Genomic DNA, 14,256 nt, shown 5'->3' on the forward strand with positions numbered 1-14,256 from the left:
GCGGTGAACCGGTTGAAATGGGGTAAAGCTCCTGGGATCAGTGGCATCCATGCTGAACTTCTCAGGGCTCGTGGAAATGCTGTCCTTGTGTCCTTGCATGCAGTTCTGTGCTCTGCCTGGAACACAGGCATCATCCCAACTTACTGGAAGAGGGGCCTTGCTGTCCCTCTCTGAAAAGGGAAGGGTGATTGCCAGGACTGCAACAACTACCGAGGGGTGACACTGCTCTCAGTGCTAGGCAAGGTCTTTGCTCCGATAATTCCAGATCGGGTTCGCCAAGATCTGCTTGAGCACCAACGTCCAGAGCAGTCAGGCTTTACACCAAAGAGGTCAACGAATGACCGTGTCATTGCCCTTTGGGTCCTCACCGAATGCAGATGAGAGTGTTGGCAGGGGCTGCTTGCAGCGTATGTTGATCTCTGCAAAGCGCTTGATTCAGTGAATTGGGATGCCCTCGGGAGGATTCTTGGTCTTCGTGGGGTGCCACCAAAACTTATCAAACTGAAGTCTGAACTATACTCTGGTACTGAGAGTGCTGTGAGATGTGGTGGTACCATCTCTGACTTATTTCCAGTTGTTACTGGAATTCGTCAGGGATGTGTACTTGTCCCCACACTTTTCAGCACTTGGATGGATTGGATTCTGGGGAAGATGTTGGAGATATCAAGTTTGGGAATGTCAGATGCATCATTTGGGAATGTCAGAATCTCTGACATTGATTTCACAGATGATGCGGTCATCTTTGCAGAGACTCCAGATATCCTTTTGAGGGCTCTCGAGGTGGTGAATGAGGAGTTAGAGTCACTGCAATTATGGGTTTCCTGGGTCATAACTAAGATCCAGGCTTTCAATGACATCTTGGATGTTGCTATCTTGTCTGTACCAGTTTGTGTTGAGGATGTTGAGGTCACGGAGAGATTCACTTTCCTTGGCAGTGATATTCATGTCTCTACTGGCTCTGAGCCAGAGGTAAATAGATGTCTGGGTTTGGCCTTGGCCTTGGGAGTTATGGATTCACTGGATCATGGGGTGTGGTGCTGTCCGTACCTGTGCTGGAGGACGAAAGTCCGAGTCTTCAGGTCCTCGGTGCTTCCAGTCTTGCTCTATGGATGTGAGACTTGGACTCTGGACCAGGGATCTGAGATGGAGACAACTCCTTTGGTACCAGATCTCTTTGCAGAATCCTTGGCTATCGCTTGTCGGATTTTGTGTCCACCGAGTGGTTGCTGAAAGAGACTCAAATGAGATTTGTTACCTGTATAGTCCGTGAGCGTCAGCTGCGGCTGTATGAACATGCGGCTCATTTTCCTGACGCTGATCCTGAGAATGGAGCTGGACTTGGATGCCATCGGCAGAGTGTTTGGAGAGCAAGGTGGGATGTCGGACTGTATCAAAAGCTGGAGATATGTTTTGAGGGATAGCACTCATTTCATGTCTGACATTAAGGGCCTCAATCCAGACATTGTTTCCTCCCATTCTCTCTGCCTTGCCTTGCTCTTGTATCCTTGTATCCTCTTATAATTTATCCTTGCCTTACTCTTGTAGTGAGAGAGAGAGAGGCAGGAGGTGGGGGGAGAGACGGGGGGGGGGAGAGAGAGGGGTAAGAGAGGGGGGAGAGAGGGGGGTGAGTTTAAATGTGTGTCATCTTCAATCTGTGTCATGCGCAAACCACCCTCATATCAGGCTTGGTTTATCTCAGATTCTCTTTTAAACTTTTAATCCCATCACTCCGATTTGATTTCATCCCATATTTCTGTTCTTTCGCTTCCCCTGCTGACCAACAGCATTACAATTCGTGATTATTGTTGGTTATTAAATATTCTATGCAATTAAATTTCATTTAAATTTCATTATCAAGGTTGTGTTGCTCATTGGCTTACATGTTGCAATTAAGCTCGAAATTAAACCATTTGTGAAGTTAATAGAACAACGGGTATCCATGTGACTCGATCGGTATTCTGAGCTCTCATTATTAAAAGCTCTGCTCTTGGGATCTGCAAATTGCTGCCAAGAGGTGCCTGACTATCAAATATTAAAAAAAGCTTCTTCTCGCCAATCACTCACTGATATAAATGTTTTAGGTGGGCGAGAAAATTGATATTTGGCATCCTGATGTAAGTCAAAGATTACAAAACTGTCCGTATGTGTCTGTGAATGAAAATATCTGCAAACAAAGGTCAGCTGGTGGAACCTCGTTCACTACGCTGGGATAGGGGCAGAGCTTGAACTACACTCGTGGCGTATCACTCCTTCAGCCGAGAGGGAGAGAGAGAGGGGGTGAAGGAGGGAGAGGAGGGAGAGGAAGGAGAGAGAGGAGGGAGAGAGAGGGAGAGAAAGGGAGAGAGGAGGGAGAGAGGAGGGAGAGGAAGAAGAGAGAGGAGGGAGAGAGGAGGGAGAGAGAGGGAGAAGGAGGGAGAGAGAGGGAGAGAGGGAGAAGGAGGGAGAGGGAGGGAGAAGGAGGGAGAGAGAGAGGGAGAAGGAGAGAGAGAGAGGGAGAAGGAGGGAGAGAGAGAGGGAGAAGGAGGGAGAGAAAGACGGCGAGGAGGAGCTCTGTGCATAAATAAAGAGCTCCTACTGTTCACTCATTAGTCTCACCCCAAATGGGGATGCGAGACTATGGCAACGCTCCAGTCAGTGTGTGTGTGTGTGTGTGTGTGTGTGTGTGTGTGTGTGTGTGTGTGTGTGTGTGTGTGTGTGTGTGTGTGTGTGTGTGTGTGTGTGTGTGTGTGTGTGTTTTTTCACTTTAAAAATGTTTTTCTTTGCAACCGCTTCACTAATCGATGCAAAACTTTAAACATGGAAGGACTCCCCATGGAGAATATCTATATATAATGGAGCAAGTGTATGCATGTTATGTATGTTCTGTGTGGTATGCATGGTATGTTTGTTATGTATGTATATCCGCTCTTCACCTATTGGTTGCACAGATGACCTGACATCACCCACAATTGTAACCTGAAATACCTAACCTAAAATGATAAATAGAGATAAATAGAGAAAATAAAAAATACCAAAATGACCCCGAGGACTCAAACGAGCCCGAGGACCCAAAATATCCTGAGGACCTAAAAGATCCCAAGGACCCAGAAGTCCCCAAGAACTCTGAAGACCCAAAAGACCCCATGGTCCCAAAATACCCTGAGGACCCAAAGACCCTGAGGATCCAAAATACCCAAAAGACCGCAAAAGATTCCAAGAACCCAAAAGACCTCAAGAACCCAAAAGACACCAAAGACCCAATGTACCCCAAAGACCCAAAATACCTCTAACACCCAAAATACCATGAAGACCCTGAAAGACCCCAAAGACCAAAACAACCCAAAAGACTCAAAGACCAAAATAACCTCGAAGACCCAAAAGACCAAAAAGCCTGAAAAGACCCTGAAGATCCTTAAAGATCCAAAAGACCTCCAAACCTAAAGACCCCAAAGACCCTTAAAGGTTCCAAAGACCCTTTAATACCCAAAAGGTCAAAGACCCCCAAATACCCCAAACACCCGAAAGACCCTGAGTACCCAAAAGACCCCGAGGACCCTGAAGACCTAAAATACCCAAAAGACCCAGAGTACCAAAAAGACCCCAAGAACCCAAAACACCCAGAGGATGCAAATGACTTTGAGGACACAAAAGATTCAGGGAATCTAAAATAATGAGAGGCCACAAAAGACCCCGAAGACCCAAAAGACACAGGGGATCCAAAAGACCCTGAGGACCGAAAAGACCATGAGGACCCAAAATACCCAAAAGATCCCCAAAAACCCAATGGGACTATCTGGGGCTCATGGAAATTCTGCACAATGGAAAATGCGACTTCAAGTTCCCAACTGCCTCTCTCCACACACACACACACACACACACACACACACACACACACACACACACACACACACACACACACACACACACACACACACACACACACACACACACACACACACACACACACACACACACACACACACACACACACACACACACACACACACACACACACGCGTCCTAAACCACCCTCCCATCCCTGTACTCGCCTCTCTCTGCCTCCCCTACCATCACACCCAAACTCTGTGCTCCCTCCCCCTTTCATCATTTCCTCAAACATCTCAATCCCAAACCCTGTCCCCTCTCTGCCCCCCTCTCCAAGCCAACTGTCATCCTCTACCCTTTTCTTCTTCAAGTCCTCAACTGCCCCAAACCCGAAGTACTCAACCCCCCTCCCAACCCCAAGTCCTCAATCCCCCCCCCACTTCCCAACGTCTACATCTCCCGCTTTTAACTCCATGTACCTCCAACCATAACTCTCTGCACTCCCCTCCCCATTTTTTTCCCGTGAAACAACGTTACAGGGAACTTTGGCGTATGAGAAGGCCATTCAGATCATCAAGCCTGCGTTGTTCCTGTTCCCATTTGTTAAGAACAATGTTAAAAGTAGATAAAGACGAAACGTCAAATTCACAATCACTTCATCCTTCCTTCCCTTATCCTTATAATTCACGGTCCGGTGTTTGTGTCTGTTTGTTTGTCGTGCTCCTACTCCTACAACTCTGAGCCGATTACATCCAGACTTGCTACATAGGATCAGCACAATTCCAATTAATGGATTGGTGTGTTTTTATCTTTGCTGGTGGTCTTGGGGGGAAGAGGTGGCATGCAAGTTCACCATATAAATGTGTATTGTGTAGCGCCGCCTCCAGGTAGGTGAGGGTATTACAAGTCTCCGTCATTTACAGTGCAGTTCCTGCCCCACGTTTACCAGTGCGGTGAGGTGTTTTGAATGAAAAGCAGCAATGTATGTTTTTGCTTCATACACGTAACCTGGGTTATTTTTCTTGCCTCTAGATAGCTCTAAATGCCAGTTCTATTTACAATCAATCTGACATCAGACATCACATGGTATGGCAGGCATATTGGATTAAAGGGGAAAAAAAGTGGACATCTTTTTCTCTGAAAACGTTCAGCGAAAAATAATGAAACGTGGCATATGTCACTAACTCCCCATGAGGTATAAAGGGTGATAACAAACTCAAGTGGTACTCCAGTCATAATTTGGTTGAATCAAAATCCTCATCCAAAAAAATCTGAAACTTCATATATCTGATCTACAACCCGATGTGAGTGAAGAATTAAATTTATGACATCATGGGTCACGTGGTCTGGTAGCCAAATTGGATCGAAAATATAAATGTGAAAAATCTTTTTCAGAATCTCTCAACAGAAATATAGTTAGAATTTTTTTTTAATATTCATCTTCATGAACACAATTTCGCCTTAATGTGCACAACAAAAGTGGTTATTAAATATCCTAATAATCAATCAGTCCATATAAATAAATGTCAGTGTGTGCTTGTGTGTGTGTCCTCCATAACTCCAAAACCATGAAACCGAGTAGCCTGAAACTTTGCAGGCATCTGAAGCAAACTCCAATAGAGTGAATGAATGAAAACTGGGTATTTGGGAAAATTTAAACACCCCATTTGAATATAAGTCACTGATCTCATCATGAAACTAGCAGGCCTGGTGTTGGCTTCATGGTTAAGGTGGCTGGCTTAAGATATTAAGGTCTTGAGTTCAAGCCCATAGTGTCCCGCTGAAGTAACATCAGGTAGAGTCAACTCAGCCTGTCATCCTTCCAAGGTCGGCAAAATGAGTACTAGCTTACTTGTAACAGGGGGCATTGCATTGGCGGCAGAGCCACACCCCCAGATAATGATGCAGCCAGGCAGCCACAGGCTGCATTTGAATAAATAAATAATGAAAGTAGACATAATTCAATGTTGCGACGTCAGCTGATATGCCTCTCCCACATTAATTCTTTGCTGACTCTAAATTTGACCTCAAACCTCAAGACCATTTGACCTCAATGTCAAATCTGTGCATTTGTATCATAGTACATGTACTTAATTCAGTTCAAATCTCTGCCTTCATAACAACATTTTTACTTGACATGACCTTTGACCTCGATGCTAAAATTGAATCAGTTCATCTTTGCATCATAATATGTATTGGGTGGTCGCGAGACTACCCTTATTCTCAGGTTTTCCATCTGTCTGTATGTCTGTATGTTTGTTTGTATGTAATGGACAGCTCTGGAGGCCAGAGGAGTCAACCGATTTTGATGAAACTTGACCGGTAGGTTCATCTAGTTGTATGCTTTTGAGCACGGTTGCTATGGACACCACCGTTGCCTAGCAACGGGACTTTGAAATTTTTGGAAAAAATCCCCCAAAAAAATTTCGAAAATCAAAAATCAGCTTCTGCGTTTTTATGCGCACTATAATCAACCTCTTTGTCAAAAATTTTCGGTCCAATCCATCAAAAACTGTATGACTAGTATGCAATTATATTACTATATGCTTTCACCCCAACGTTCGCGTTGGGATTGCCTAACGTAGGGTTCGGGAATCGAACACAAATGATGAATGGACAGTTGCTCGTCATGTTCCTAAATGGAAAAACGATCGGCAAAAATGCCATCTGATGTGTTCTCTTTTCTACATACAGTGGTACCTCTACTTACGAATGTCTCTACATACGAATGTTTCAGGTTACGAAGCGCCTGAACGGAAAATATTGCCTCGAGTTACGAAGGCGTTTCAGGATACGAAGTCAAAAATACAGTACGCGCTGCTTTTCGCTGCTCCCAGAGTTTCCCGAACGTAAACAAACTTGTAGCTGCTCTGCCATTGGCTATCGCCTAAAATCTGCCTGGCAACCCTTTGCGTATGCGTGTATCCCAGCATGCTCTTCGTGTCCCCGTCCCGCTCTGTAAATATAGTTATACTGTATACAGTCTATGGTCCCGCTACGAAGTGCTCGGACAGTGTTACAGTACAGTACGCGTGTGGATTACAGTAACTTTTATTCACAATGGACCCCAAGAAAGCAATGAAGAAAAGTGGACAAGGAGAAAAGAAGAAGAAGAGAGTTTTTCTGGCCATACAAACAAAGCAAGAGATAATAGAAAGGTATGAAAAGGGGATGCGTTTGATTGATCTCGCAAAAGAATATGGCCGTAATATATCTACGATCGGCACGATAATAAAACAAAAGGAAGCCCTAAAAGCTACGGCTCCTTCCAAAGGCCTCTCTGTCATTTCCAAGAGGAGGTCGGCAGTGAACGATGAGATGGAGAGGTTGTTACTCGTGTGGATAAAGGAGAAAGAGATCGCTGGTGACACAGTGACAGAGGCCATAATTTGCGCAAAGGCAACCGCCATCTTCACTGACCTCGTGAAGGAGGATACAGGCGAGGGAAATTCGGCGCAAGGACTACACCAGGAGTTTAAGGCATCGCGTGGGTGGTTCGAGAAGTTTAAAAGGAGGACTGGACTTCACTCTGTTCTTCGCCATGGCGAAATTATTTCACTGGGAAAGGGCATGGCTCTTGAGGTGGATGACGAGGACATCAACGAGCTGATTCAGGAGCACAAAGAGGAGCTTTCGACGAAGGAGCTGCAGGAATTGGAGGTGATGCAACACACCGCGGTGCAGGAGGAGTTCAAAGAGGACGAGGAGGAGGAGGAGGAGAAGGAGGCAGCCATTATTCCATCAGCCCAAATCAAAGACATTTTAGGAAAATTCCATGAAGTCTCGGAATGTGTTGAAAAGAATCACCCGGAAAAAGTGTTCACAAGTCGGGCTATCGCGCACTATGACGATGTCTGCCTCGCGCATTTCCGACGGATTGTTAAAAGCCGGCAAAAGCAGACGTCATTGGATCAATTCTTCACGAAACGCGAGGCAAAAAACACTGCTGATAAGGACCAGTAAACAAAGAGGCCAAAAAGTAACGAGAATAGCAGTTAAAAGGTAAATGAATATTTTTATTATTTTCTTTATTCTTTGTTTTTTACATTATGTGCCTCTCGTTTTATGTTTATTGTGCGGTAATCTAATTTTAACATCTTTTGTTTCATGTTCTGATGCATTTTTATGAATAATTAAAAAAAAATGTCCGAATTTTGCGGGGCTTGGAACGGATTAGCACATTTACATTCAAAAGGCGTCTCTACTTACGAAGGTTTCAGGTTACGAAACTATTCCCAGAACGAATTAAATTCGTAAGTCGAGGTACTACTGTATTTCAAATTTGCCTCAGTCTAGCGACCACCCATGTCGCCTACTGGCCTGTCTTTATATAGTTTGGTCAAAATCCAATCACTGGTTCACAAGTTGTCATGGTTATAGGATTATACCTCATACAACCTCTGACCTTTGCTCCCTGATATAATTTTTATTTACCTAATATAACCTCTGACCTTTGAGTCATTTTCTCAAGTCCAGTGACTCACTGAGGATGTCTGTATAGCAAGTTTGTAGCCCTAACCCCTAATCCTAACCCTAACCCTAACCCTAACAGCAAAACACACAAACTATTGCAATAAACGTTTGCTTATTTTTGCTAACATTTATGCCTTCCCAAGCAAAGTGAAAATGCAAGAAAGGTTCCCTGTGCAACTCCCCACCTGTTTTACTTCCGTCTGAAGATGCCGAAGCTGAAGGCACTGCTCCAGACGCTTGCGGTGCTGCTCGGCGTTGAGCTCCAGCTCTTGCTGCTTGTCATGCAAAAATTCAAGCAACTCCTGGACACGCGTTCCCATGTCCACATCCTTGTCGCATGTGAGCTCGATCCCTGCCCAAGACCAAGCATATGAAAAAAACAAAATTGAACTCCCCCCCCCCCTCTCTCTCCCCACTGTAAATTGATAATTCACACCAAAGTCACAGATAATGTGTTGAGTTGTGAAAATAAGGCATTTCCTCAAAGTACCTCAAATGTTCTGTGGTGTCAAATATTGTACAAGCCAAGTCAAAAGTCTGCACATCAATCTGGTTTTGTCTTGCTGATAAAACCAAATAGTGGAAACACTTCTATCAGAAAAATTAAAAATGCTGACTTGCATGCTTCTTCTTCATGGTTATTGTTAATTTTTAAGGGTAAATCTTATTTGTGGTTACTGTTGATTTTTAAGGGTAACTCTTCTTTGTGGTCATTGTTGTTAATTATTAATGGAAAATTTTCTTCATAGTTATTGTTAATTTAAAGGATAAATCTTCTTCGTGGTTATTGTTATGAATTTTTAAGGGTAAATCTTCTTCATAGTTATTGTTGTTAATTTTTAAGGATAAATCTTCTTCGTGGTTATTATTGTTAATTGTTAATGGTAAATCTTCTTCATAGTTGTTAATTTTTAAGGGTAAATCTTCTTCGTGGTTATTGTTGATTTTTAAGGGTAAATCTTCTTCATAGTTATTGTTGTTAATTTTTAAGGGTAAATCTTATTTGAGTTTGTTGTTGATTTTTAAGGGTAAATCTTATTTTTGGTTATTGTTGTTGATTTTTAAAGGTAAATCTTATTTTTGGTTATTGTTGTTGATTTTTAAAGGTAAATCTTATTTTTGGTTATTGTTGTTGATTTTTAAGGGTAAATCTTCTTCGTAGTTATTATTCTTAATTGTTAATGGTAAATTTTCTTCATCGTTAGGCCAAAAAAAAAATGTTGCATTGGCGTAACCCGCCCGACCCTAAAAATTCCGCCGACCCTACGTTTTTTTTTTTTGTTTTTTTGCTATCGAAAAATTTTGCCGACCCTATTTTATTGCTATTTTTGTTGTTTTGCTATCGTTTTCAAATATCTTGTTGATTGCGATCGCGATCGCAAAAACCCGGAAGTGTTTCGGACAGAACCCGCCGACAAAAAGGGTGGTACTCGAGCCGGGGGAGATTTTGGGAGGGATTTATTAGGAAAAAAAAAAAAAAAAAAAAAGATCCCGACCGACCTACCCTATTTTTCAGTGACCCGTTACGCCAATGCAACATTTTTTTTTTTTTGGCCTTATTGTTGATTTTTAATGGTAAATCTTATTCATAGTTATTGTTAATTTTTAAGGATAAATCTTCTTCACGGTTATTGTTGTAAATTTTTAAGGATAAATCTTCTTCATGGTTATTGTTGTTAATTTTTAAGGATAAATCTTCTTCACAGTTATTGTTATTGATTGTTTAGGGTAAATGTCCTCATCACATTTTTGGGTACGCTTTGCAAACTTTCATTATAAACAGAAATTTCCTCTTTTCATCTCAAACAATTTAAAATATATATATATATATATATATATATATATATATATATATATATATATATATATATATATATATATATATATATATATATACAGTATACCAAGGGCACCAACTGTGGCCCTTCTCATTAACAAGGAAAATACAAGACTACATTCACTAAAAAAAAAATCATGAGAGTATAAAAATATCATGAGATAATACAATTAATATCACAACTGTTATTGCTGGTATCAAAATTTTGTTGAGATTAATATTTAAAAATTGGGAGTAATTTGATCAGTGGATCATTTATATATTTCAAAAGAAGAGGAAGAGAATGATCGAGGTTGGGAAATGATGGTTCTTGGACAGCTGAAAGGTAATATGATGTTATGAAAGGTTATGAAAATGTTATGAAAAATATGAAAGGCTGGCTCTTACAGATGAAACTCAAATCCTTTCACTTCTTGGGTACAAGAGAATGTTAAAATTTTATAGAAACAGTGTATGTAAGGAATACGAGACTTTCAAAATAACGTATGCATGATAAACGAGGCCTTTTGCGCATGCATTGTGTGTGTGTTTTTACACTGACTCAGTTCGGCTCAACGGGCACTTTTAACCTGCAGTTACCAACGTGAAATCTGTCATTCAAATCATTTTTTCAACATCATTTTCAGTATTTGATGATTAACCATAATTGTTCTGTTCCTGAATGCAAATCGGACTCTCGGAATATAGGAATATGAGAAATAGCCGTGCAAGAGAGGTGTCGGGTTTGTAACACTTCCTGTTAGTCAAAGCAACCCTTGGCCTTGGATATGTAACTAACACACACACACACACACACACACACACACACACACACACACACACACACACAAACACACACAAACACACACACACACACACACACACACACACACACACACACACACACACCTCCTTTTAGCAATAGATGCAAAAATCTAGAGTAATGTCTCTTGTGGCCCCAGAACCAAACAAACAATATATTAGTAACAGCCCTCACAGCTACCATGACTCCACGCCACCCACGCTCCCATCCCAACATGATGAATAGTAAATATCATTATTTTAAACTTGTGCTGTACTGTACATTCAGAAGCCCCAGATATGTCCTTCCCATCAGTGTTCAGAAGAACTTAATCCAGATTCACAGTCCATTCAATGATAGCGGTCCGTTGTGGGGGTAGGTTTATGTAGCACGTCCCTCGAGTCGGGCCTTGCACCGACCCACCTAATCGGGGGTTTGCATTACCAACAGCTGCCCGTTCACCAAGTCTTTCATTGTGCAGAGGCACAGCCCTTTCTCTCAGGTACTTTTCCGATATTTTCGACTCTTCAAGAAGCTTTGTGAGCCATTTCAGGTCACAATCCTTATCCCGGACACATGATGCACTTTGTTTCGCCCCGAATACGGCATTTTCCTGAGGTTTCTGCAAATGCACACCGAGCATTCTGGGGCGGATTATGTCATTTCGAAAGTCGTGCATTCCTCAACTACAATGAACCCTAAATGACACAGTAGAAGGTCTAGAAAACTTAACATAGAATGACTCGTATGATTTCCTAATGGATACTTATACCCTGCACTAAGAAAGTCTCAATGAGCGGTTATTGGCATATTAAACGAGGAAGGAAAGGTGATAAACCCAACAGTTATTTGATACCTACAAAAAAAAAAAAAAATTTGGCCCAGGGTCCTCCCCAAGCATATACTTTACAAAAGTCAGCCTGGGATCTTTCCTGTCCACCACTGCAAACGCAACAGCTAGTTTAGTGGCTAATTTAGTGTTCCCACCAAAGGATGTGCTCCAAGATGCAGTGCCCCCGCTGGCACTGCATCAGACAGCAGTTTTGGACAGATTAAGCTGCATGGAAATCGAACCTAGAACAAGTCAGTTTAGAGATGAGTAAGCAAGACACGAGGTGAAGTAAGTAAAGTCTTAGATCCAAAGCATGGCTTTATTCAACTGAATTAAGCAGTGCTGAGACAAAGGAAACAAAAGCACAACATCACAAAATGAAGGATAAGAGCAAGATGAGTTATAATCTTGAAAAAGAGAGATATCGTACAACAAGCACTCATCGATTGTCGAAAAAGAGTTCGTATTGCAAATGTACCAAATTCATGACGTGAGCTTCAACGATACGCTTGGCAAATCGCTCACAAATGCAACGCATATCAACTAGAAAAGGCATCCAAAAAGCACCTCGGCAGACTTTAGGCCAAGCCAAGGGTAGTGCAAAACGACCCACAGGAGGCCCACACAGTAAAATCCCCAATAATGTGAGTCTCACACTCACGATGTTTCTCCGACAGGACCGTTTAGAAACCCCCTCCATCCACTTTCTCAACAATCCTCTGGAAGAAGTCCTTTCTTTCAAGCTTCTGGGTCTCACTATCTGCCATGACCTTTCCTGGGAAAACCACATTTCCAACCTGGCCTCCAAAGCCAGATGCCGACTGGGAATCGTTCGTCGTGCAAAGTCCTTCATCGGCCCACCTGAGATCCTGACCACATACAAAGCTTTCAACCGAAGCCTGATGGAGTACTGCTCTCCCCTCTGGGCTGGTGCTCCTGCCTCCCACCTTTCTCGGCTTCACGCTGTGGAAACCAAGGCATTTCGGATCACCATATCAAGGGTTGTTCCCGAACTTGGCCAACTTAAGACGCGTCATCCCATTGACTGTGTAATGAGAATTCACGAAGGACTGGAACAAGGTATGATTCAAAGTTCTGCAGTTCTGCTGTACGTACGGGCCTACGTTGTGATACGCACCCCAAAACAGCGTCGCTCGTCGGTGGAGCAATACGTACACAGTACATTCAGAATAAGACAAAAAAAAAAAACAGGCAAAGCAAATTTAAGCAGATTAAATAAAATGAGAGTCAAAGTAAAAGTGAGATGTCCAAACACTTGGAACAAAAGGTCAACTGAACACAGTTCAATAGGATATCGACGAAGCTTTTCAAAGAGGAGAAATTAAAAAATCCGAACCAATTCAAACGCATTGCAATGATGAGTAGTTCTATGAACAAAATCTGATTCGTCCTGTACGAACATCCAGGTGCTTTAAACGTCGAAAGGTGAATATTTACCAATGAATATGACAGACGTAATAAGAACAGCACTGGTCGAGCACATACCTCCGCCAGGCTGAACAGTTTATGTTTTGTATCCCGTTGATAGGCCGGATCTAGATCACGACCTGAACCAAAATTGAATCAATTAGTTATCGTCACACCCCCAAACTGTCCAACAAGTTTCGTCTGAATCCGTCGATAACTTTTTGAGACATCGTGCTCACAGACAGACAAACAGACACGGGGACATTGAAACAGACAAGCCGACAGACGTGGAAATACAACCTCTGTCGACCTTCGGTGCAACTTTATATGTGTGTGTCGAGATGTCTTCATATTTGCGAGGTGGTGGCGTTACAAACTGCTCTTTCCGCACGAGGAAAGACGAACAGATTGTCGAACACTCGCACGGTATCATACAGACACCCAAAGGTGACGAAGGTTGGAAAAGGTAGAGCGGTTACCTGTTTCACATTTCATCGAAAGTGTCGGCAGAATGACGAATCACTGTGCACAAACCATGCTCCAGAGTTTGTTGGCATCCTGTTGGGGTTTGAGTTTGTTGTGGGAGTGCATTAAAGTTACCAAGATGCTCTCCAATCAAATCCCTTACAGATCATGGAGCGAGTCAAAGTGCCGCTTGGTCAAGGCTGATAAAGGGCAGGGCCTTTCCTTGTGTGGCTAATCCATACTTGTCGAATAACAAAGCATAAGTGGAACTTTCCCGTCACCAAGGGCATCACCCGTTCGTGATCGATCAGTATTTACCCAGAAAAGGGCACATCCGTTTGAAAGGGCCAAACTCCTTCCGTTCATTACGATTCCTGTGCCGACGGTACACGCGTGCTTACCGTACAGACCAATTTCACGAGAACATTGAATGTGGCGACGGATGAAACAAAATAAATAAACAAAACAAAATAAAAAGCAAGGTCATTTACAGGTGTTACAATAAAAAGTAGGTATAATAATTATATCACAACAGACGTTTTATATAAACCCGACAGCAGTGTAACGATGGAATGCAACGTCAACTGCGGAAGAGACGAGACGGAGACGTGGAGGAAGAAAAAAAATAAACCACCC

The 14,256-nt window shown here is 42.6% G+C and overlaps 1 protein-coding gene across 4 annotated transcripts in view; it reads right to left on the bottom strand.

The window, feature by feature from the left end:
- LOC147029374 (triple functional domain protein-like) overlaps positions 1-14,256 on the bottom strand; it is a 497,357-nt gene that overhangs the window by 191,579 nt on the left and 291,522 nt on the right. For all 4 annotated transcript variants that reach the window (XM_085872379.1, XM_085872381.1, XM_085872378.1 and 1 more), the window contains one exon: positions 8,463-8,629. In XM_085872379.1, coding sequence (XP_085728505.1) covers positions 8,463-8,629 — 167 coding nt within the window. The remainder of the gene's footprint in view (positions 1-8,462; positions 8,630-14,256) is intronic.

Source organism: Eptatretus burgeri, chromosome 3 (genome assembly GCF_056783735.1).
Source record: "Eptatretus burgeri isolate ZD-2024b chromosome 3, Ebu_testis_v1, whole genome shotgun sequence".
Classification (NCBI taxonomy): domain Eukaryota; kingdom Metazoa; phylum Chordata; class Myxini; order Myxiniformes; family Myxinidae; genus Eptatretus; species Eptatretus burgeri.